The 25,020-nt window shown below is 43.6% G+C and overlaps 2 protein-coding genes across 5 annotated transcripts in view; one reads left to right on the top strand and one right to left on the bottom strand.

Annotated features, from left to right (window-relative positions):
• Positions 1-4,135: 4,135 nt before the first annotated feature.
• Positions 4,136-24,348, bottom strand: Dynlt2 (dynein light chain Tctex-type 2). The gene is made up of 4 exons (XM_047557362.1): positions 24,211-24,348; positions 12,225-12,431; positions 6,159-6,317; positions 4,136-4,274 (listed from the first exon to the last, which is right to left on the bottom strand). Exons 1-4 carry the CDS (start codon positions 24,319-24,321, stop codon positions 4,164-4,166), a joined length of 588 nt encoding a protein of 195 aa, XP_047413318.1. The 5' UTR covers positions 24,322-24,348; the 3' UTR covers positions 4,136-4,163.
• Positions 24,349-24,536: 188 nt separating this feature from the next.
• Positions 24,537-25,020, top strand: part of Ermard (ER membrane associated RNA degradation) — a 38,740-nt gene continuing 38,256 nt past the window's right edge. For 2 of the 4 annotated variants that reach the window (XM_047557355.1, XM_047557343.1), the window contains exon 1: positions 24,576-24,664. The gene's annotated coding sequence lies outside the window, so the exon portion shown is untranslated. Of the gene's footprint in view, positions 24,665-25,020 lie in introns of all 4 variants that reach the window. The other 2 variants (XM_047557351.1, XM_047557347.1) reach the window with 2 other exon arrangements.

Here is a 25,020-nt window from a genome sequence, read left to right as displayed (position 1 = left end):
GCCGCCGCCGCCGCCGCCGCCGCCGCGCGGGCCGCCCGCCGCCCCGGCCCCGCCCCCTCCGCCCGCCCGCCCGGGGGCCGGCCCCTGCCGCCGCGCGCCCCGCGGCCCGCCAGCGCCACCGCCATGGCCGCCAGCGCGCCCGGCCGCCGCGGGCCCCGCGCCGCGCCGCTCACGCCCGCCGCGCCCGCAGGCCCGCCCGCCGCGCCGCGAGCCCCGCGCCCGCCGCGCCCGCGCCCGCTCTCCCGGCCCGCGGCCGCCGCGCCTCGCGCCGCCGCCGCCGCCGCCGCCGCCGCGGCCCCCGGCCCCGCCCCGCCGCGCGCCCCGCCGCCCCCGGCCCGGCCCGGCCCGGCCTTCCGCGCGCCCGCCGCCCCGCCGCCCGCGCGCCCCGCGCGCCCCGCGCTCCCCGCGCCCCGCTCCCCACCGGCGCCCCCTCCCCCGCCCGCCGCCCGCCCCGCCCCCACCGGCGCCCCCGCCCCCGCCGCGCGCCCCGCCCCCATCCGGCCCGCCCCGCCCCGCCCGCGCCCCGCCCCCGGCCCCCGCCCGCCCCGGCCCGCGCGAGCCCGCAGGCACCTTTGTTCTGCGCCGCGAGTCCCGAGCCGCAGAGGCGGGCGGGCGGGCGGGTGAGGGCGGCCCGGGCGGCGCCCAGAGCTGGCGCTGCGCGGTCCCTCCCCGCTGCGCGGACGCCGGGGACCCTGGCTGGCGTCGCCCTGGAGGGCGCTGCAGGGGTAGCTGGGGACGCGGAGAGGGCGGGATCTGGGGTCCGCCCTAGTCCGCATGGATCTCGGCGCTGCGGTCAGGCGCGGGCACCCAGCAGCGTGGAGAGGACGGCCGGAGCTCCGGAGGCACCCACTCCGCCTGCTTAGGGCTCCATCCCCAGTCGTGCGCGGGCCCCTGGATTCCTGGACCTGCTAGGGCTCCATCCCCTCTCCCCATCATGCCCCGCCCCTTGGATTCCCTGGCCTGAGAGAATTCCATCCTTGGGCCAGTGTGTGGCTACCAAAAAGCTTCAGATCTGGAGCACAATGCCTGCTCTCTTTGGCGCTGCCCACAGATGGCCGACCAAGTCCAGAAGCAGGCGCAGGCCGCCAGCCGTTCACAGGAATACAGCTAGCCTAGGGTTCCCAGCCAGCTCTTTCCTGCCTTCCCCACTGCATGCGATGGAGATGGCCTTGCCCGCAGTTGAGAACACTTAGACTTCTGACCGCTGTGTTCTTACAGACCAGCTCCGGGTTCTGCAAAGAACACACCTGAGAAAATGACCTGAAGTCCATGGAAGAAGGATGGAGTCAAAAGTGCTGTGTCCCCAAGTGTGTAGATCTCACTCAAAGAATCTGCCACAAAAAAACAGCATCTTTCCCCAAAATTCTCTTCATTAACCAGGAGGAACCTCTGTCAGATTCTCTGGATAAATTCATAGCTTAAAAGCAAACGTGTTCAGTTATTTGGTTCTACTCCAATCAAATACGGATTTAAACATACAAGTCAACTGAATGCTGGTTCAGATCCGAGAACGGACAAAGATGAAGGAAACCCCATACGGATTTGATCCCTGCCCCTGGGCAGCTTCAAGTCAAAAGAGAATGATACAAACATAATTGTACTTACCGGCAGCTTAGGTGGGAGAAAATTTACTCACAACTAGAAGAATTAAAACCTCAGTGTTCCCAGGTGCAGTGGTGTAATCCCTGCAACTGAGGCAGGAGGATGGTGAGTTCAAAGCCAGCCTCAGCAACTTAGTGAGACCCTGTCTTAAAATAAAATACCAAAAAAGGGCTGGAAATGTGGTTAGGTGCCCCTGAGTTCAATTCCTGGTACCAAAAAAAAAAAAAAACTTCAGGGTCGACATAGAATTTGAAAGGTGTCTCAAAAGTCAGATGGGACAGATAGAAATGCAATTGGAAATGGAAATCGGGCTTCAAGCCTAAAAAAGGCTGAGGGTTGAGGAAATTGGCATATTCTGGTTCAATAGTCATTCCAATTGGTGTGAGAATAGCATAAAAGAAGGTAGATTCTAGAAGTTAGGGATGAAATATACAGGCTGACAGTATGATTTAGTGCAGAAAACAAAGATGTGGAGTCAAAACTGGTTTGAATTCCAGTTTTGCCATTCATTGTATAATCAGAGGTAAATTATTTACTCTCTGGTCATCCACTGCCTCATTGTAGGATGAGAATAATAATGTCCAACTATTTCACAAAAATATTATTTCACGACCTAAGAACTGTGAACTATGAACTAAGAACTATGTTAGGTGATGGGGATATAAGTTATCATTTGTTCACCAAATATTGCCTTAGTTTTACTAAGGTAAGCTCTGAGTTAAACACTGGCAATACAGTAGTGGAGGGATAAAAGCAAACCTGTATGAGGTCACATGGAATATCTAGATACTGATGAGGAAGAAGAAAAGGAAAGGGAAGGGAGCTGTTGAGCATTGGAAGCCCTGGAAGTGTTTCAGAAAGAGGGACTGATCACCTAGGTCAGTTGCAAAGTTGAGCAAAATGAGGACAAAGCAATGTCCACTGTGTTAGGGACTTGGAACCACTTAGCAATCTGAACTTCAGTAGACTGGTGACTTCGGAAACTAGGTTGAAATGGATGGAGGAGGGAATGGGAGGCTCGGAACTGGAGCCAGAAAATGACAGCTCTGAAAGTCCTGTAGAAAAGCGACTGAGCAAGGGTGGCTGTGAGGCACTGCATGTTCCTGGGCTGCCAGGAATGGCAGAGCACAATGGGAAGCCCGAGGCGGCAGAGAGGCATGGGCACCCAGCACAGGTGTGGCCACGCCACCCACTGACCGGGAAGACCACACAGGGCCACAGGGCTGGAGAGGGTCTGGCAGCGGGAAAAGTGCAAGATTTTACCTCTGCTAAGTTATCTTTCCTTAATGAAATACGAAGTGAGACGTTAGCTGAAAGTGAACACAGAGCAGAGGGCTTCAGGAAAGAGTAAGAGCATGAAAGAAAAGCCAGCAGAACACCAGATGGGTCTGCCTACTAATGCCAGAGGCCATGAATTCAAAGTGGAACTAGTCTGGGTTCTGGTGTTCTCAGTTCAGTTTGGCTGCCTGGATTGAACAAAGTGGATAATGGGGTTCATTCAGGAAACAGTTCTCCCAGGTAAGCTGGGAGCAAGGGGATGTGGAGCTTCTGTATAGGATTGGTTATGACAATGGGCTGATGTGGTCGAATCTGGAACGACCCCCCCAAAAGCACCTGCGTTGAAAGCATGATCCCCAGTGCAGTAAGGTGCAGAGGCGGGGCTTTTAGGCAATGATGGGACTCTCCTCATCAGTGGACTGACCCAGCGAAACAAAAGAAAGCCACCTCCACCATTTCTTCATGGCTTTTCTTGGTTCAGATTATAACTGTCAAAATCCTGCTGATCAGCATGACATTCAGTTGCTTCCCTCCAATGCACCCCATGCTTCCTCGCTGGAGGAGTCACAATTGGTACACAGCACCCACAACCTCCCAAGGTATCCTCCAGCCCAGTCCCAATAAGTGAATCATCACTGGTGTCATGGGAAGGTGATGACATCCCACCAACTCAGGTAAGTGGGAAGATGGAAAGAACCTGGATCCTTGATTGAATGCCTGAGAAATAATTTTCCTATTTCTTCAATTATGTTAGGTTTTTTAGTTCTTGCACCTAAAAAGAGCCTAACACAGACATAGAAGCACACATTTTTAAGCATTCTGATCGGAGACAGAAACTATTAGTTGGTGAAGCACTAAATACATTTACATCTTTCTTTCAAACTTGGTTTTCCTTTCAAAAGAACAAATACAAAATATTAAAACATCACCAAAGCAAAATTGCCCTTCCAAGTTTCCAAAATATATCTTGACATTTACTTCATGAGACATTTTACAAGGCTGCATCTTAATTTCTTTTAGCAAATTCTAGTTTTCTTAAATCAAAAAGAGTGATGAATATTTCCCTATGTACCTACACCCCCCTCTTACACTACTTTGGGGTAATATAATGTTAATACATACAACTTATAAGTATAAATGTAGGAGTCTAGCTTTTGCATGTGTGTTGTTAAGCTCCAGTTGGAGAAAGAATGTAGCTGGTCAGAACTACCAGGATCACAACTGTACACATTCCGTTTATTTTGAAGAGTCGGGAGGAGAACACTGCTTTGCAGGTCAAGGAGCTATTCACAATAGAGAGCAAACACCAAGGCCAGTGCCACATAGGACTCCGTCTCGTGTTTCGCTTCTACCCAGCTGTCCCAAGCAACATCCCAGATCCATCTGCTGGCAATCTGTGAGAGAAGTTTTTAAAGACCAACTGTGAACATATTAAGAAGTCATTTTAAAATCCACGCTAGTTTTTTAAAATAGTGCACCAACAACTTTGAAGGCTATATTTCCTTCTCATGAAGAGACCCAGGGGTGGTGCCTCTCAGTCCCCTTCTCATTTACTGAAGATTGGCAGTCTTCTTACGGTGTGTCTGGGGGCAGGGACAGAAACCCTAAGTGGGGACCTGGTATCTCGTATATTGCACACTCCACTGTGGTATAGACCATGGTAAGGAATCCTACTTCCTACCCTTGAAAGAATTTCATCCAAAAGTCTGTTAGGACCTTGTCGTAGAGAAGCAAAAACGGGATACCAATAGGCAGTCACCATGTGGAACCCCGCCTCTCTCTGCCTTCAGAGCCACACCTTATCACACCATAGCCTGCTTCTCAGCAGTGGATCTAAAATGACCATAAATTCTTTGTGGTTTCTCCTATCAAGAGGTTGATTTTGTTTCCTCACCCCTTGAATATGAGTTGACCTTGTTATTTGCTGTGAACAAAATATGACTTTGTGTAACTTCCAACAAAACCACCAGAGGTCTCACTCTCTGCTCTCACCCTCTGGAACTCTCCAGTCCCCGATGCAGGTGACTCATTTGGGGGAATCTAGGTCCCCCAGTCAGCAGCCAGCATCAGCCATCACACATGTGAGAGGCCTTCGGGGACCTCCAGGCCCAGCAAAGTTACCAGGGCTACAAGAGCATCCTTGGGCCCAGCAGCAAAACAAGCTGGGCAGGCTGAACTGCCCCATAGCCAGGTGAACAGATGCCTATTGTCCCAAATTCTGGGGCAGTGTATGGTCCAGTTGTACTGGAGGGCACAGGCCCCGGCACACCACCCGCTCTCCACAGCTGATGCAGGAACCTCACCAAGTTCATCCTGCCTTGGACCTCAGCTCCAAGTTCCCTCAGCAGGAATGCCCCAGGTGTCTTTGGCACAGCAGGCCCCTCTTCTCCTCTGGACATCCAGAGGGCTTCCCTTCCCCAGGCAATCCCAAGCAACCCCCTGGCACACCCATTTCACCCTACCATAACTCTTCTCTAGGGCACTAGGCACCATCTAGAATCTTCCTGTTACTTCGACGTGTGTGTTGTCTGTGGCAGAACTTCCCTGGGGAGCCAGGGCTGCCTCTCTGACTGACTTTTGCCTAAGCAGACCCTCCAACTGCCCACATCCTCTTCCTTGTGCTTCAAGATGCAGTTCCCTCCTCCACGAAGCTTCTGCAGGGTGCTGCAAACACAGTTTTCAACCCCTCTCTCTCCAGCTCCCCAGAGACTTAGACTGACCAGGCCTGGCGATATCATCTTCATATTTACGCACGAGGATAACAACAACCTTCCTCAGTGCTGGCCTCTGTCCTGAGCCTGTGGGTGCTGCTGCCTCCAGCCACTGTGAACTGGAAACCCGGGCTCCTCCAGGTCACAGCACCTGGGGCTTGTGCCTCAGACTCTCAACAGGGGCAGTTCATTTCCTCGACAGTAGTAAAAGCTCCCCGAAACTCTTGGCACGTGTCGTCGGAGTCTTTGTATTTTCCTCAGTACCCAACACACATTAGTGCCACAAATAAATATACTGGTTAATTGACTTAAAAGACATTAAGTGGGTATGAGTGAGAAACAGGAAAACTCGGCAATTTAATAAATTATCAATAGAAAAATGCTGTATCAAGGTTAGTCCTTGTCACATAATTCACAGTAAACAAAGCATACTTAACAAAACGATCCTTGCATTCAAGAGGCACCTCAGGCTCCTGAAGTGCTTGGGGATCACCACAGCGAACACCAGACCCCTCGGGAGGGGACCCTCCTTGTTCTAAGGCAGGTGTGGGGACTGTGGGGACTTACGTTGATTGCTTGACCAGTCTTCTGAATAAATAATACTTTTATAATGAACTTATAACGGTGGTACCCAAATTCTTTGACTGTTGACAGTATTCGGTCTGACAATTCAAGTGACAAATGAGAGAAGAGTTTATCATCATATTTGACATCTTTAAGTTGTTCCTTTAAAGAATTAAGAAAAATATTTTAATTTTCAAACCAGATGTTTTTGAATAAAGAAATGGAATAAAAAGTGGAAAACATACATATAAATAACACATAAAACTTTAAAATAAGCATTCAAGACAAAATAACGTTAAATAAGCTTACCAACTTATTTCAATAACAACTCTGAAAAAATTATTTTGATTTTCTAAATTATATTCAATTGCTCTTCATTATCAGTACTTAAGCTCACGAATTTGCAATTAAACCCTAAATGCCTTATTTTAAGAACTTTGGGGACTGACAAGAAAATAAATTTCTTAAACCCAAGGAATTATCCTAGCTACTTCCAGAATTTCCCGAATTTCCCTCTGTCAACCCACACACCTTATAGGCCCCTACTCTGAACCACTGTCTCTCTCCTTTTCGAAGTGGTCCTTTGCCTGCCCACTGAGTATGCTACCTATACTTAGCAGATGCCTACTCATACGCAGGTATGGGCTCACCTAGAGGGCTTCGTGCTAGTTTCATATGCTTTCCACATCAAGTGAATAGGTAATGGAGTTGGTTTTCCTTGTCTCCAAGTCCACAAGACTGCCTTCTCTGTTCTCCCAATTCACTCTACCACTGGGCTGTTCCCCTGCCCTGAGATTTTTAAACCAAGATCTAATCTAAATTCATGCATTATTTTGGTAGTTACTTTTACAAATAGCTTCATTTGCCTGCCAAACTTTCTCAAGCTACCTTAAATCACATATGCAAAAAGGAATTCTAGACAAGTTGCCATTATTCCTAATATTATAGTCAAAGAACACTGTGGGTCTAGCAATGAGTAGAAGAGGAGATTCCAAAGCCAGTCAGAAAGTGACGCCCATGCAGGGTCTGCCCAAGCAGCAGAGCCAGCAGGAGGTGCCTCTGGCTCAGTCTGCTCCTGACTCCCGCCTCCTCCCCCAGGGCACTGCAGGTCAAGAGCCAGAGCATCAGAAGTGATCATAGCACCACAGTCCGAGGTTGAGATGCCAAAGAACAAGATCCCTGAAAGTCTAAATTCCCCAAAGAGCAGAATCCTGAAAATCACAATCCTGAAAGATCAAAATCCCAAGTGTTGAATTTCTGAAAGTCCAAAGCCCAAGACCCACATTTCCCACTAGAAAAAAAAAAAAAAACCCAACCAACCTGCGCTAAGAGAAGCAGGTGGCTGTCCCCATGTGTGCCAGGGCCCCATGTGTTGCTCCACCTGCCCCTTCTTTCATGGCACAGCACTGGCCTTCAGAACCAGCTTTCATCAGGGCGCAAACAGATCCCTCTGCACCCAGGTGCCTGCAGACCCAGAGGATCCGTAGCACTGCGGGGCACACTGAGTTGCCTGGGATCCTTGATTAGGCACGTGGCTGTCAGAGAGACTGCTCATATTTACCTGTAGCCTAACAGGAGGACTGGCACTTGCTTCATGGTGGTACTTTCAAAACTGTCCCTGCCATTTGCTTCTTTTTTTTTTTTTTATCAAATATAAATTCATGCCACTGTTGGATCCAAATTCCAAACCTTATCAGCTCATTTATGTATGAACGCTGGAATAAGTGAAGCACTTCCCTTCAGATGAATGAACTGGTCATGAAGCATGACCATGATGAAAACTTCAGTTTAAAAATGCAGGGCACCATGGCACTTGCCTGCAATTCCAAATGCTCAGGAGGCTGAGGCAAGAGGATCATGAGTTCAAAGTCAGCCTCAGCAATAGTGAGGCTCTAAGCAACTCAGTAAGAACATGTCTCTAAATAAAATTCAAAATAGGGTTGGGGTTGTGGCTCAGTCATTGAGTGCCCCTGAGTTCAATCCCTGGTACCAAAAAAATAATAAGTAAACATTTTAAAAAATTAAAATGCCATGTTGTATGCATTATCATCAACACCACAATCTTTGCACTGTTTTTTCATTCTTCTTCAAGGTTGAATAATATTCCATCATGTTTATGTGTATATATATGTATATGTATGTATATATATATATATATATATATATATATATATATATGCCACATTTTCTTTATCCATTCATCTGTTGAAGGACACCTAGGTTTGTTCCATAGTTTAGCTATTGGGAATTGAGCTGCTATAAACATTGATGTGGTTGCATCATTGTAGTATCCTGATTTTAAGTCCTTTGGGTCAGACAGTGTTTCCATTCCAAGTTTTCTGAGGAATCTCCATACTGCTTTCCAGAGTGGCTGCACTAATCTGCACCCCAACCAGCAATGTATGAGCATACCTTTTTCCCCACATCCTCACCAACATTTATTGTTGCTTGTGTTCTTGACAGTCATTCTGATGGGAGTGAGATGAAATCTTGGAATAGTTTTGATTTGCATTTTTCTAATTGATAGGGATGTTGAGCATTTTTTCTCATATATTTATTGATCGACTGTATACCTTCTTCTGCAAAGTTTCAGTTCCTTAGCCCGTTTTGTTTCACTTTTTAACCTATTTCTGTATTAATACAATTTGCTGATAAGTGTTATACCTATGCATCTATCATTGTTGTATCTGAGTTCATGTTTGCAAATATATGTATGTTACTGCCTATTTTATTGTGTAAGGTGGCCTGTGATGATTTTTATATGTTTCTCAAATAAATTCCCTTTAAAAGATTTTTTGTATTATTTTTCCCAGAATCATATTTTGGGGACTTTGTGCTTTCAGGATTTTAGACTTTAGGGCTTTGGCTTTTGGGGTTTTAGCGTTCAGGATGAAGGCATTCAGTGTGGTGCCTTTCAGGGTGTGGGCTGAACTGCTCAGAGTCAGGGCACGCAGGAAAGCCACAGGGAAGAGAGTGCAGGGAGAACTAGGAGCAGGAGACTGCACGGTGGAGGGGAGCCTACCAGTTTTTAAGAATTTCTAAAATGTAGACTGGAGCCAATTTTTCATACACATATTCAGACTCAATGTTTTTTAAACTTATTCCTCCATATATGGGAGAAATATGAGATCTGAGAGATAAATAATTGATGGATAATTTAAAGTTGAATAAAATAACAACAGAAAATTTCCTTTAGGCTAGCTCATAGCATCAATGTGAAGATTATTCAGTATGACTACAGTGCACTTTGATGTTTTTCAAGACAATGCTACATAAAAATCAGGGTAATTACACAGCTATGAATCTTAATACAGTATGTCAACCCCCCAAAACCAAGATATTCATGATGGTTAGTGTATTAACTGAACTAGGCTAAGGAATACTCAGAAACCTAGTAAAACATTATTTCTAGGCATCTCTCTGAGGAAATTCTGGAAGAGATTAGCATTTTCATCTGTAGATCTAGTGAATATCATCCTTACCATTTCAGGTGAGCATTACTCAATCCATTGAGACCCTAAAGAGAATGAAATCATGGAAGAAGAGTGAATCTGCTCTCATATTGGATGTTCATGCTCTCCTCCCTTGGATCAATACTCCTGGTTCTTGGTCCTGCAGACTTTGATATGGACCTATCCCACCAGCCCCCTGGTTCTCAGGCTTCGGGGCTCAGAGTGGAACATAGACCTTCCACAAGAGAATGAAGGGAGAATGTGCACAGCTCAGTGCGGCTGGGACGCAGAGAGACAGAGCAGAGAGAGGAAGGGTCAGAGAGAAGATGAACCCTTTCAGGGCACAACCCCAGTAGCCTATTTCCTCCAAAAGACCCCAACTTCAAGCAGTCCTTTCAGATATCAATGTATTAATCCATTAATCTAGAGATAAGGTCAAAACCCTCCTGATCCAATTATTGTCTGAAAGTCCCATATCTGAACCTTTCTGCATTGGGGATCATCTACTCTTCCTTCCTCCCTCCCTCCCTCTCTCTCTCTCTCTCTCATACCAAGGATTGCACTTGAGGATATTTAACCACAGAGTCATATCTCCAGTCCTTTTCTTATTTTTTGAGACAAGATCTCACAAATTTTCTTAGGACCCCAGTAAGGTTGGTCTTGAACTTGCAATCCTCTGGCTTCAGCCTCCCAAGTCTCTGGAATTACAGGCACGCACCACCGCATTCAGTTGGGGATTATGTTTACAACACAAAAGTTTTTGGGGCACATTACAGATCCAAACCATAACATGGACCTTTTTGGAATCTGGAGGTAACACATTCCCCATACGTTTCTCTGGTCCATTTACTAAGTGACACACAAAGATGCTAATTTGTAGTGGGGTCCAGACCAAAAATGGCTCTGCAATAGGTCCAGGCTTTTGCAAGATGTTTGGCCACTTGGGCCATATGATCCCGCAGATCCTGTGTAGGTCCCTGAAGGAGAATTGTATCACAAGCCCTTGCCACCTTCCACAGCTAACTAACCTCCTTGGCCTGCTACTGGGCCTTTTGGAGAGAATGAACAACCAAATTACCACCAATCTGCCCATCATGAACTACATGCTAAATGACTCACTAGCAAAATTTCTGATTCCTGTATGTACAACCTCATATTCCACTAGTGTAAAGATCTTAGTTGCAGAGGAACGAATGTTTTCACCAGGGGACGTAAACATGATTCCATTAGACTGGAAGGTATCACTGCTGCTTGAACACTGGACTCTTCATGCCTCTGAGTGAACAGGCAAAGAAGGAGGGAGTTATGGTATTGACTGGGGTGATCCATCCTAACTGCCAAGGGGAAGTCACCATGGTGGAGTGAACTGCCCCTCCACAACAGAGGAAACAAGGAATATGTCTGGAACACAGAAGATACTGTGGTATGGTAGTATTACCATGTCCTGTGACTGGGACAATGGAAAACTCTAAGAACACAGTTCACACAGAACTGCGAATGGCCCAGACTCTTGAGGAGTGAAGATTTGGATAACCCAGGTAAAGAACCACGACTTGCTGAGGGGCTTGCTAAAGACAAGGGAATAACAAAGGGAAGTAGAAGATAGTTATAAATACCAGCCACGACCATGTGACCAGTTACAGAAGTGAAGGCGATGACTGCCAGGAGCAGCTCCTCCTTCTATGACTGTGTGTGGATCATATTAATAAGCAAGTATATTTATTTTCTTTCCTGTCACATTCCCACATCAGGTAACATGAAATGCACTGACTTTCATCAGTATGAAATGACTGCTGATTTTACATCAAGTGTCCAGGTTGCAGGATGGCAGACGTGTAAACACCACTCATGGACCTTACCTCCTACTCTGGGGAAGGAATCAGTGCATTTTCAGTTGTATACAGGTGATTCGTATCACATTATGTAGAATTTTGGCATTGTTATTATCTTTGATATTCTTTGGTTTAAGGAGATTTGTTGGATGCTCCTTTGACAAGCAGACTTGTGTTTCATGTGTCAACTTGACTGGGCTAAGCCCCAGTTGCTGGTAAATGATGTCTGGTTGTGTCTGTGAGAAAGTTTCCAGAGTTATCAAACATGCATATTAATAGACTAAATAAATAAGATGACACTCACGGAAGTCATCCTCTGTTTAGGGCTGAACAGGATACAAAGGAGAAGGAAGGGAGGAGGGTCAATTCTCTCTGCCCAAGCTAGACAGCTACTCTCTCCTGTGCTTTGACACTAGTGCTCCAGGTTCTTGAACTTGCATGGGAACTTGCATGGGCTATCAGCTCCTCTGGCTCTCAGGCCATTGGATTCAAACTGAATTACATCACCAGATTTCCTGGTTCTCCAGCTTACACACAGCAGATTTGGGGACCTCTTGACCTCTATAGTTGCATGAGCCAATTCCCATAATAAATTCACACACACACACGCACACACACACACACACACACACACACATTGTTTTTCTGGAGAATACTAATAAAATGCTGCTATTGTACATATTTATTGACTTGATTCTTTTTTTTTTTTTTGTGGTGCTAGGGTTGAACCAAGGGCATGCTGGTCAAGTGTTCTTTGACTGAACCACACCTACCTCCCAACCTACCTGTAATATTTGCTGGACTTTGGTTTCTACTGAATGAGCTTGGAATTTCTTCAGTGGCTCCATTCTATATGAATTAGCAAACTTTAATTTTGCCAGGGCACTCTTCCATTCTTTACCTATATCAGCGATAGAGTCATCAAATGGTGGTTCCACATACTGAACATCATGGAAAGATTCTCTTAGTCTTTCTCTTAAGATCTGGGCATACTGAAGTGGGGAGATATGGGAGGGAGATACAAATTAATTTTTAAATTGTCAAATATAATTTCAGATTAAATAATCCTGATACAGTGGGGCAGGAATGACACAAAGCTTGGGTATGATTTGGAAATGAGGAATCCCTCAAAAATTCTCATCTTAGACAATTCAGGAATGTTCAGAAGTAAAATGATCAGGAGGTCTGTAACCTCATCAGTGGAAGAATCAATTTGATGGATTAACAATTTGGAAGGATGACTGGTGGTAACTGTAGGCAGGTAGGGTGAGGCTGGAGGATGTGGGTCACTGGGGTGTGCCTTTGGGGTTTGTATTTTGTCCCTGGCATGTCACTCTCTGCTTCCTAGCTTCCCTGAGCTGAATAGCTTTCCTCTGCTACATCCTTCCATCATGATGTTGTCTTACTCTGGATCAAACCTATGGAGTTGGTCAACCATGAACTGAATCTGTGAGCCAAAATAAACTTTTCCTTCTCTAAGTCATTCTTGTCAGGTATTTCGGTCATGGCAACACAAAGCTAACTAACAGAAATTGGTACAGAGCAGTGAGGTTGTTGCTGTGACTAACCTGACCATGTGGGTCAGAAGCCTTTGGAACAGTTTTCAGGAGGAGGTTGGAAAAGTTTGGAGTTGCAGGTTGGAGAAGCCCTAGAATTTTACAAGCAGAGTTTAGTGAGTACTCTGGTAGGAGCTCAGAAAACCAGAACGCTGAGAGAAATGCGGACAGTCAGGACTGTGTTCATGAGGTTTGAGACAGGATCAAGAAGTACTGGAAGTTGAGGCCATTCGTGTTACATTCTGGCAAACTGGTCCACATTTTGTCCTGAGACTTTCTGTGAGGCTGAATTTAAAGGCGATGGACTAATTAACCTGGTGGGGGAAATTCCACGGCAGCATGGCATTCAGGCCCTGGCATGGGTATTGCTTCTGGCTTGTTATCCCACTTTACTGTAAGAATCTGGAGCAGAAAGCAGAGGAGAGAGATTTCTTTAAAATTCCCTTTGGCCAGAAAAGAGCATATAACTGGAGCCAAGGAAGTTGTGTGGCTGATGAGATGACTTCCACTAAAGACAAGTACTTTGCACAGAGACAAGAGGAAAGATGTCTTGATCACACCAATGGCAGGCTTAGGAATGTGGAAATGAGAACTCCTTTGAGAAGAGACCTAGGGGCACCCTGCTCACACAGGGGTGCCTAGAAAGCTGTTTCCCAGGAAAACAGCTCAGGCACTCAGGCACTCAGAAGCCATTGCAGTTGTGGTCCAAGAGGAGAAGGACAAGGCTATTGTTTGAATTGGCTGTAGATGTTGTGTCATCTACATGGTGCTGACTCTGCAGGAATCCGAGATGCCAAAGTTAAGGGGTCATGGAGAGTGCAACAGGATCAGATTTCCTGCAGACAGCCACTGAGAGGGTGATGTGTAAAGACATGAGAAGAAAGCTGAAGCTACAGTGAATACCACTGGGATTAAGGGATGCCAATAGCATGGAACAACCATTGAGGAATGTTGCTGGCCATGGACAGAGCCAGACTAAGAGACACCATGTGGGTTGCAACTGGCAGGACCAAAGGGTGGAGCTGCCCAAGCCCTTTAGAAGGTACATATACCACCATGTGCCCCAGATGCTAGACGTGGAGTTACTAGACCTAATATCTGCCCATCTGGGTTTCGGTATCGTTTTGGTTCCATTCTTTCTGTCCCTATTCCTCTGTTTTCAAATGGGAATGTTTGCTCTGTGACATTATGTATGATATATGTAACTTGCTTTTGATTTTTACATGAACTCACATTTAAGAGTATACCTTGAGTCTCAGAGGAGACTTTGGACTTGGACTTTTGGGCAATGCTGGAACTACTAGGACTATGGGGACTCTTGGAAATGGACTAAATGTATTTTGCATTGTGAGATGGGTATGAGTTTGGTGGTTAGGGTGGAACATTATGCTTTGGATATGAGGAATTTCCCAATAGCTTGTGATTATGAGAGCCACAAACTAACCACTGGTCAATGCAGTTGATGGATAAATGCACTGATTAGGTGAATGGATGATTTAATTATTTAATTTGAATAACTTAGTCTCATTTGATGGACCGATAATAATTTTGGGGTAACTGAAGGCAGGTAGGGTGTGACTGGAGGAAACAGGTCACTGGGGGAATGGTTCCCAGGTGCTTGATCTCTTCTCTCTCCTTTCTGGCTTCCCTCAGTGGAGCATCCCTTCTGTCATGACATTCTGCCTTATGGGCCCAGAGTAATGGAGTCAGTTTACCATGTGCTGAATCTCTGAAACCATGAACCAAAGTAAACTTCTCCTTCTATAAATTGTTCTTTTCACGTATTTTTTGTCACAAAAATGAAAACTGACTAATACACTCAGAAATCTGTTATAAAAGTCTTCTGTGAAAATGTAGTCACTAAATCCTAGGTTTACTCTTAACTATCAACGCAGTGTAAATAGAAAAAAAAGGAGTACTTGTGTTTTAGACTGTTTTTTCATTGCTAGAACCAAAGGAACTGACCAGAACAACTATAGAGGAGGAAAAGTTTATTTGGGGGCTCACAGTTTCAGAGGTCTCAATCCAGACAGCAGGCTCCATTCCTTAGGGCTTGAAGTGAGGCTGAGTATCATGGCAGAAGAGCATGGCAGAAGGAAGCAGCTCACATGATGATCAGGAAGCAGAGAGAGAGAGTCTACTTGCCAGATACAAATATATACCCCAAAGCCATGCCCTTAATACCCACCTCCTCCAGCCACACCCTACCTACCTTCAGTCTCCACTCAGTTAATCCCCTCATGGGATTAGTTCACGGACTGATTGGTTCTCATAACCCAGTCATTTCTCCTCTAAACCTTCTTCGCATTGTATCACACTTGAGCTTTTGGGGGACATCTCACATCCAAACCATAACAACTTGTCTTTTTACCTATACACACAAGCAAACACACACAAAACTTTGTGCATACATTTAGAATATTCACAGAAGATCCAAAGGAACTGGAAACAAAAGTAGCTTCCAGAAAGGGCAATTGAATGGCGAGGGCACAGGGCTGTAAGGAAACCTTTCATAATCCTTACCCCAACTTTATGAAAATGTTATACATCATTGCACTAAAAGTTATTTTACTTTTATTTATCTCTGAATGAATAATACAATTATTCAGGAAACACATTGATAAGTATCAAGTGGAACATAACAAAACTGGATTGATTTGGCATATTCATAAGTCCACAATTTTCAGGCATAATTTTCATTTTCTGACATCCAATATGCATTAAGGAAATATTTATTTAGAGTTTAATGTGTTCCAGATAAATACTCTAAACTCCTAAAATGATGACTTCCATTTTTGTAACACCTAGAATATTTCTCTTACCTAATTGCTTCACTAGAACTCTCAGTTCTATGTTGAATAAAGTTGTAAGGAGAGAGAGCCTTGCCTTGCTCTTGAGATTAGAGAACAAACTTTCAGCCTTTTACCATTTCAAAACATTTTACCATTGAATGAAGTGTTTGTTGTGGGCTTTTCATCTATATGGCTTTTATAATCTTGTTAGTTGCTTTTCATTCCCAATTTCTTGAGTGTTTTTATCATGAAAGGATGTTGGATTTTGCCAAATGCTTTTTCTTCATCAATAGAGATAATCATGGTTTATTTCCTTAGTCTATTTATGTGATGTATTTGCATTGGCAGATTTTCATATGTTGAAAAATCCTTCCATTTCAGGAACAAATCCCACTTGGTCATGGTATATAATCCTTTGAATATGATGCAGAATGTTTTTTTTGATTTTTCAAAAGTATTCATATGAGATATTAGTCTATAGCTTTCTTTACTTAAATGTCTTTGTCTGGCTATGGAATCAAGGTAATACTGACTTTACAGGATGAGTTAAAAACTCCCTCTGCTTCCATCCTCTGAAAGCCTTGTAGAGAATTGGTATAATCTCCTCCTTAACAGTTTGGTAGGACTTACCAATTAACCTGTCTAGGTCTGGTGGTTTCTGTTTTGGAAGGTTATTGATTCAATTTTCTTATTCAATTCAGAAAAATTTCATAGGCACATTGAGATTTTCTACTTCTTTTTGTGTGAGTTCTGGAAGATTGTGTCTTTCAAGGACACAATCGCTCCATCTCATCCAGATTGTCAAATATGTGGGTACTGAATTGTTCACAACATACTTTTATTATCTTTTCCATGTTCATGAGATCTGTAATCATATATTTTTTTGTATTTATATTAGACATGTGTCCTCTTTTCATGGTAGAATGCTTAGAGGCTTACTGATGTCACTGATATTTTCAATGAAACATCTTTTTTTTAATCTATTGATTTTTTGTTTACAATTTCATTCATTTCTGCTATAATTTTTGTTCTTTATTTTCTTCTGCTTACTTCTAAATAGCTCTGTTTTATAGTTTAAGATGAAAACTTACATTAGATTTTTCTTCTTCTATAATATTTGCATGTATTCAAGGCAGAATTTCAAAGTTTCCCTCTAAGAATTGTTTTTGCTGCATCTTAACATTATGGGCCTTTTATTTTTCTTTTTTTGCTGGTATTTGGGATTGATCCCAGGGACACCACCAACGAACAACATACTGAGTCCCTTCCCCCAGTTCCCCGTTCCATTTTTTATTGAAAGAGGATCTTACTAAGTGGTCCAGGCTGGCCTTGAATTTGAAATACTCCTCCTTCAATTTCTTGAGTTGTTATGATTACAGGTGTGTTGTTTTGAAATTTCTCGAGATTTCTTCTTTGGGTCATATGCATTTTATAAGTGTATTATTCAATCTCCATGTATTTTTAAAAACTTCAGTTAACTTTCTATTACTTATTTCCAGTTTAATTCCATTGTGGTCTGAGAGCAGTCTTTGTGATTTCTATTTTTTGATTTGTTAAGGAGTGTTTTATGGTGTATCTTAGAGAAAGTTTCCTATGAGCTTGAAAACAATGAGCCTTCTCAGGTTATTGGATGAAACAATTTGTGGATGACCATTGTTGTTGATGTTGTTGAGTTCAAATATGTTCTTATACTTTCTGCATGATTAATCTTCATTTTTAATAGAGGTATATTGAAGTCCACAACCATAATAGTAGATTCATACATTTCTCCCTCAATTTCTATCAGATTTTTTGTCATATATTTTGATGTTATGTTGTAAATCAGATACCCATTAAAAATTGCTCTTCTTCTTGGATAACTGGCCATCTTAGCATGATGTAATGCCCAACTTTATTCCTGTAACTTGCTTGCTTTGCAGTTTCCTTTGTCTGAAATTAATATAGCTGCTTCCACTTCACTATGATAGTGTTACCATGCTAAGCTTTCTCTATCCATTTATTTTTTTAATTGCCTTATAATTATAAATAATTGTAGGATCCATTATGCCATTTTTGTACGTGCACATAACAAAATTTGACCAACCTAATTTTCCTTTGCCTACCATTGCCCTCCCCCATCCACTTGTTCTACTCTCCTGACCTCCCTTTCATAATGTCAATCAGTGCATCATGATTACATATAAAAGCAGGACTGTCACCTGCTCGTACATGAACACAGCAGGATTTGGTTTCCCAGTTCTCCCCATGTCTTTCCCTTCTGCCTCCCTTGAGGGTCCATCCTCCATTCTATTGGTCTCCCTTTTATTTACTTTTAATCTATACATCTTTATTGTCAAAAGGGGTTTATTTGCAGACAACAAGGTTGAATTTTTTAAATCCACTAATAATCGCTCTTTCTACATTGCTGTACTTAAGCCACTGACATTTCAAGTGACCACTGACAGCTGGGTTGGTATCTAACATTTTTGGGCCTCTTCTATGTGCTGCCCTTTTTCTTTGTTCCTATTTTTGTCTTCCATTCTCTTTCTTTCTACTGTGGTTTTGAGAACTTCATATGACTCCATTTTCTCTGCTCTCTTAGCTTCTTACTTCTGCCTCCTTCTCCTTCTCTCTGTTTACTCTAGAAAACACACACAACAAACTCAGACCCATTTTCAATGGACACTAAATATATTAGAAGTATAATTATAACAACAAGGTAATTCTAATGCCTCCCTCCCATCCCTGTTTCACTGGCGTCATTCATCTCATTTATAGAGGAGCACACATAAGCTGATATACACATAAGGTATCTATTATGCATAGTTCAAAACATCACTGCTCTTATTTTGAACAAATCAGTTAGTTTAAGAATTGAAAAACAAGGGGCTGGGGTTGTGGTTTAGTGGTAGAGCGCTTGCCTAGCGTGTGTGAGGTACTTGGTTTGATTCTCATCACCGCATATAAATAAATGAATAAAATAAAGGTCTATCAACATCTAAATAAATATTTTTTTAAAAAGAATAGAAAAATAAATGTTTTTAATTGAACTCTTCTTATCCCATCTTTGAAGTTCTTTTCCTCATGTACATCCAAATTTCTGACCTATATTATTTTTATTCTCTGTAAAGAACTTTTTGAACATTTCTTGCAAGGTAGGTTTCTAGCAATAAATTCCATTATTATTTGTCTGAGAAATTCTTTATTTATTGTTTACATCTGTGGAAAATTTTTCAGGATACAGAATTCTAGGTTGGCGGGTTTCTTCTCTGAATACTTTTCACTCTACTTTATTCCTACTTGCATTGTTTCTGAGAAGGTGGATATAATCTCTTATCCTAAGAATTTTCCCCTCTGGCTTCTTTAATCTTTCTAGTTTGAAAATTATATGCTTAAGTGTACCTTTTTTTGTTCATTTTGGCATTTTTCCTTCTCTGTATTCCCTGATCTTCCTGTTCCGTGGTTCGGTATCTATTACTCTCAGTGATTATTTCTCAAATACTTCGTCCATCTGCTCCTTTCTTTATTCTTCTGTATTTGTTAGAGTTGGCTTACACGGTTTGTAGCTGCACTACAGTACTTGAATATTCTTTTTTAGTCTCTTCTTTTCAGACTTGGAGGTTTCTATTGATATATTCTCAAGTTCAGAGGTTTCTTTAGCTGTGTCCAATTTAGTAACTAATAAGTCTATGAAAGATATTCTTCATTTTTCTTAGAAGTTTTGATCTCTAACCTTTGGGGGAAGGTTCTTATGATTTTTTTCCATTGCTTATCTATTCTTGTATGTTATTTTGTCAAGTAAGCTCCTCAAAACATTTACCAGTTTGAAATTTCCTGATAATTCCATCTATTTTCTGATAATTGACTTTTTAAAAAAACTTTTGGTATGTCTTATAATTTTTTCTTGATATCCAGACATGATTCACTGGGTAAAAAGAACTATTGTCAATGGGCCTCCAGTAATTTGATAGTAATGTATAGGAGGAAAGGAAGTATTATATAGTCCTATGTTTAGGTCAGGGTTTTAGTGAGCCTGTGCATCTGGACTATGAATTTCACAGTGAACCCCACCTTCCCTTAAGTGAAATAGAATGGCTAAAAAGGGCTAGAATTGGGGTATTTCCCTTTTACTCAGTGTTACTCTGAAATTGTAACTAATTTCTCCTGAGGGCAGCTCTCATTAAGAACAAAATACTGTGGTGGATTTAAAAGGGTCACTCATTCATGCTTCACTTATTCCTCTGCCTGGAGCATGAGGGAGTATTCTACAATATTTACTGTGGGAACCTGGTTTAACTTCTGGAGATAAACCTCAGAAAATCAAGATGGTCACACTATGACCGAGTCCCTCTAGAGTTTTTTTAACCCTGAGATCGAAAAACACCTAACTCCTAGCAAGTCACCAATCTCATTTCAGGCTTCCACATCCTGAAATTGTTTTCTGCAGACTCTGATCTGGCACCTTGCGATTCTATCACTAGTCCATCACTAATTCAAGTTGCAGCAAAGGAGTCCTACAACCTCACTTCTCTAAGAATAGTTTTTCAGTTTGTTCAGCGTTTTATTGCTTGTTAGAATGGAGTAGTGCCTTAGAGTTCCTTAGATCAAGAAGAACAAATGAGAATTGTTTGTTTCTGCAACATTTTAGCTGGGTATAGAATTCTAGGTTTATGTATTTTCTTTGGAGTAAAGATGATGCTTCGATTACATTGTTTCTGAAGAGTCCCCTGTTATTCTGATGTTCTTTTTCCTATCTAGTTGCCTTTACATTTTTAAGTCATTGGTTTAAGTGTATCTTGGCAGGATTTTCTTCATGCTTCTTGTGCTTGGAATTGAAACTTTATGGGTTTACAGTTTTCATATTTGAAAATTTCTCATTTCTCCCAATGTTTTTGTCTGTCCCCTCTTAATTTGACTTAAATTACAAAAATATGAAGTTACTTGAATTTAGTGTAGCTCACTGCCATATCCTAATACATTTTTCAGAGTTTTCCCCCACCTCCTCTCTAAATTCAGATTACTTCTTTTAGGTCTATTCAGTGCATATCATCTTGGATACTGTATTTTTCATCTATAGAAGTCTGATTTGGATTTAACATGCTTGATTTGTCTACATTCTTGATTATATGGAATGCATAACTGCTTTTTGATATGTTTCAATTTGATGAAACGAATACAGGGACTTTTATTAAAACAACTTTCGTATCCTTTGATACTATCTTTGTGTGGTTCCTGGGCCCATTTTTATTGTTTCTTCTCATTTTGGGTTGTATTTTCCTGCTTCTTTGTAAATCTACCAAAATTTATTTGAAAACCAGACTCTGTGTTTTACCTTGCTATCTTTGTATTACCACAAATATTCTTTAACTTTCTTCTAAGATGTAGGAATTTGGGAAGAACTGAATCCTCTTCAGGCTTGCTTTTGAGCTTCACTAGGGCAGACCAGAGAAATCTTTTTGTTTGTTGATTTTCCCACTAATGAGGCATATACTTTACTGTGCACTAAACATATGCTAAGAAATGAAAAGCCCTACGATTTTCAGTGTTCCTACTAGTGAGAGCACAGGCTCTTCTGTGTTGAGTCAATGTATTTACTTCTGCTCCTTTTGGGTGGTTTTCTCACCGGTGGATTTAAGGACTGAGCTGGAGACTCAAGGGAGATCTGCTGCAGCTCTCAAGCTATTCATGCACCTGTTCTTTCTAACCCTCTGCAGTCTGATGCTGTTTTGACCTACCCAGAACTTCCATCTTATTCTCAATTAAGGAGGATCTCTAATGTGGTATGCTAGAAACTCATCAGGCAGTTAAGGTGGAGGCAATATTGGCACTCACATTACCTCTCTCCGAAATTCCCATCCTATAGTGCCTGACATCCAACCAATTGCTCCATGTATCTCCTGCACCACTTCAAATAGTTTCTAGTAAGAGTTATGTTAAGTTGGCTACAAGCAGTTTGTCAAATGTTGTTTTGATCATCTCCAAGACTTCTGTGCCAACTTTTAATTGTAGGTGTTATTTGCTCCCAAAATCTATTAATAAGTGTCCATTTTGTTAGTTTATTGAGAGTGCTTTTTAAAAAGTTTTTTTAAAAATTTTATTTTCTATTTTTACACACTGCATTTTGATTCATTGTACACAAATGGGGTACAACTTTTCATTTCTATGGTTGTGCACGATGTAGATTCATACCATTCAAGTGCTTCTTTAGGGAAGGGAATGCCACCTTTTTCAAAATGTACTGAAGGGATATAACACTGTATCATTAACAGTGGTTCCCAACTGCAACAATTATCATGGGGTTGGGCACAAGTGTCATCTCAAACTAACCTTGAGACTATTCTGAAAATTACATCTGTCATTTCTTCTTTCTGCAGAAGGACTGTCCACCTGATTTTGTAAGCACTAATTAAGAAATTTTGCTCTTTTTAAGAAAGTCTTTGTAATCATTTTTTAAAACACTCAATTTTAAGTATGATCCACCTTTTGGAATCTATTAATCCAAGCTGGGTTTAAACACTTCACCTATTGATGCAGCATCTCCTTACATTGAGCTTGCTCATTAAATGTTATTAGTGTTTTAAATGCTGTTTGCACAAGACCTACTAAATTTTCAATGTACTTAAAATTTTTTGATCTTTACAAGCAAAAGAAATTGATTCTTGTTAAGCAAAAATGTTAAGTAAAGGAAAGAAGTAGTTTACAGACTGGAAGAAAAGACTAGAACTAGACTCAAAAAGACACATGGGGGTCCTTTAGCTTGTCATCTGCAATTTGGATAAAACTCCATCACTCTTCTCTGTATTACTCCAAAGAGTACATCTAACTAGCCTAATCTGGTCTCCTCTTCACTCCAAAGTTAATGAAAGTGGCTGCCAATTACACCAAAACTTTCTCCAATTGGGGATGAATTAGTTCTCCAAAGCAAAATTGAGGTGCTACCACTAGATAAAAGACATAAATGCAGAACAGATGAAGAGCTATCCATACTAGTTAAACTCATCCTTATTTTTTCCTATACTCAGAAATGTGGGAATCATTTGATATTTTAAAGTTATAAATGACTAATATTAGTGTAGTCGGTGTCCTTGCGTATACTTAGTAAGCATATGCAGGATGATTTGTTAGTGGCCTATGCAAATCTCTAACCTCTACAAGACTAAAGAATATGTACGGACATATTCATATCACATTGATATAAGACAGAAGAGGCTGAACACCTGAGGAATTTTCAGGAAGCAGGTTTATTGGCTGCAGCTGGCGGGTCCAAAGGGCAGCTCAAGCCTGAAATTCTCCTCCGGACTCCAAGTCTAGAAATTCTTTGGACTTTATACCCAGTGTGTGTGGGGCCCAGGGCTTGGAGGTTTACATTTATGCAGAAGTCTACATAAAAGTATATATACTTTTTGAGTTCTCAGAAAGTGCTTTTCATCCCATTTCTTAGAACAGTCAGGGATTTTACAGGTTATACCACAAAAGCAGAGTAACATCCATCACGTCCCTGGTTAAATTTAGTTTTCTGCAAGACAAAGCAGAGCAACAGGAAATAGGATGTCTAACCACTTTAAGTCCTTTTGCAGAGATCTTTGCTGATATTTTGTTAGCAATTGTGGAGCGGGTCTCTGGAGAAGCTTAATTAAGATGCATTGGTGGAGGACGTAAGCTGCCTTGGTCCAGGTCCCCGAGTTTAGCCTATATACAAGTGTACCTACGTGTCTTCTCTTGAATTGAGACTCATTCAATTTTTAAGATGTTTAGTGGCAGTAATTTTACAGAAGTCACTCTTGGCCACAGAAAAGTAAATAGAGTTTTCAATATGGCAGTGTTTGGGAACATCTAATTTGAAGTGCAAGAGAATTAGACTCCCAGTTTTGTTCTGCTTTCTAATACCGGGTGAAGGTGGCCCACTTTCCTTCTATTAACCCGTCCCTTCCTTTGTAAAAGGCAGGCACCGAGCAGACATTCGGAGTCGCGATGAGCGCGCAGCACCTTTCCGGGGCAGCGTGTGCTCCCGCCTTTCACCCGCCTGCCGTGGGATTTCGTGTCCTGCGCTGCACTGACACCTCACCCTGCCGACCGCGGGTTCTATGCAGCCGGTGCGAGAAGAGTCCCCGCACACAGGCGCCAGTTCTAGTTCTAGCTTTACAGTTTTGTATCCTTCAGCAACTTTTCCCCCTCCGATCTCAATAAAATACGGTCTTAACTACATTAATGACTTTCAAAACCTGCTACTTGGAAACACTGGCATTTTACCACTAGGGAAAGTTAGCGGCCGTTCCCACTAATGTCAAGCCGGCCCGACACACGCTTCGGGGGCCGGAAACGGCGCACCTCTGCGCAAAACGCCTACCGCGACCCGGGGCCCGGCCTCGTCAGCGCGGCGCGAGGACCGGGCGGGCGGCGTGGGACCGGCGCGGGCCGACGGCCCTGGGCAGTGCGGCACTCACTGCCTCCTTCTCGAACATGCTCGGTCTCCGCTCCTTCCGGGGCCCCGGCGACGGTTGCGCAGGAGGGGCCTGGCTGGTCGAGGGCTTCGCGCCTCGGCCTCGCTTCTCCATCCCGCTCCGCAGGGCGCCGCGGCCTGCGCAGCACCGACCAGCAGCCACGGCCTACGACCGCCGCCCAACGCCTCTCTGTCTCGCGAGGCCGGAAGCCTCGTGCCTGCGCCCAGCGCGGCCGGAAGTGGCGTCCACGGACGTCAGCGGCCCGGACGGCGCGGGGGGTGTGCGTCATTCTCGTGAGCCTAGGCCGGAGCCGGAAGTTGTGGGGGTAGGCGGGCCTGCGCCGCGCATGCGGGGCGGATACCCCGGGTCGAAGCTGTGGGGGGCGAGCTGGTGCTGGCCCCTGGTGGCGCAAAGGTCCTCGAGTCCGTCGCGTCGGCCTGCCACGCTCCACTAACGGGTGCGCAGGGTCCGTCGCGCACCTTCCAAGGGCTGGACAGCGACGCTCGGCGCACTGCGCGAGCCGCTGGGCAGCCCTCACGGCCGCCCCAGCATCCAGCGTGGTGCCGTGGCGCGGACGAGGCGGTGGCGGGCGGCGAGGGCTCTGCGACCCCGCAGAGCGGGAGAGGGAAGGGAGGCTGAAGAGGATTTGTGCAGCCCCGCAGAGAGCGACTGAGAGGGCCTGTGCATCCCCTAGAGAGATGGAGCGGGGGCTTCTCCATCCCTTTAGACGGACCCCTTCTCTATTGAGAGATAGGGTCGGCACCGCGGGGCACCTCAGAGAAGGAAGGAGGGAGGGGCGGAGCCTCAGGGCTC

This window comes from Sciurus carolinensis, chromosome 7 (assembly GCF_902686445.1).
Source record: "Sciurus carolinensis chromosome 7, mSciCar1.2, whole genome shotgun sequence".
NCBI lineage: Eukaryota > Metazoa > Chordata > Mammalia > Rodentia > Sciuridae > Sciurus > Sciurus carolinensis.
This window is presented reverse-complemented; position numbering and strand designations above follow the sequence as displayed.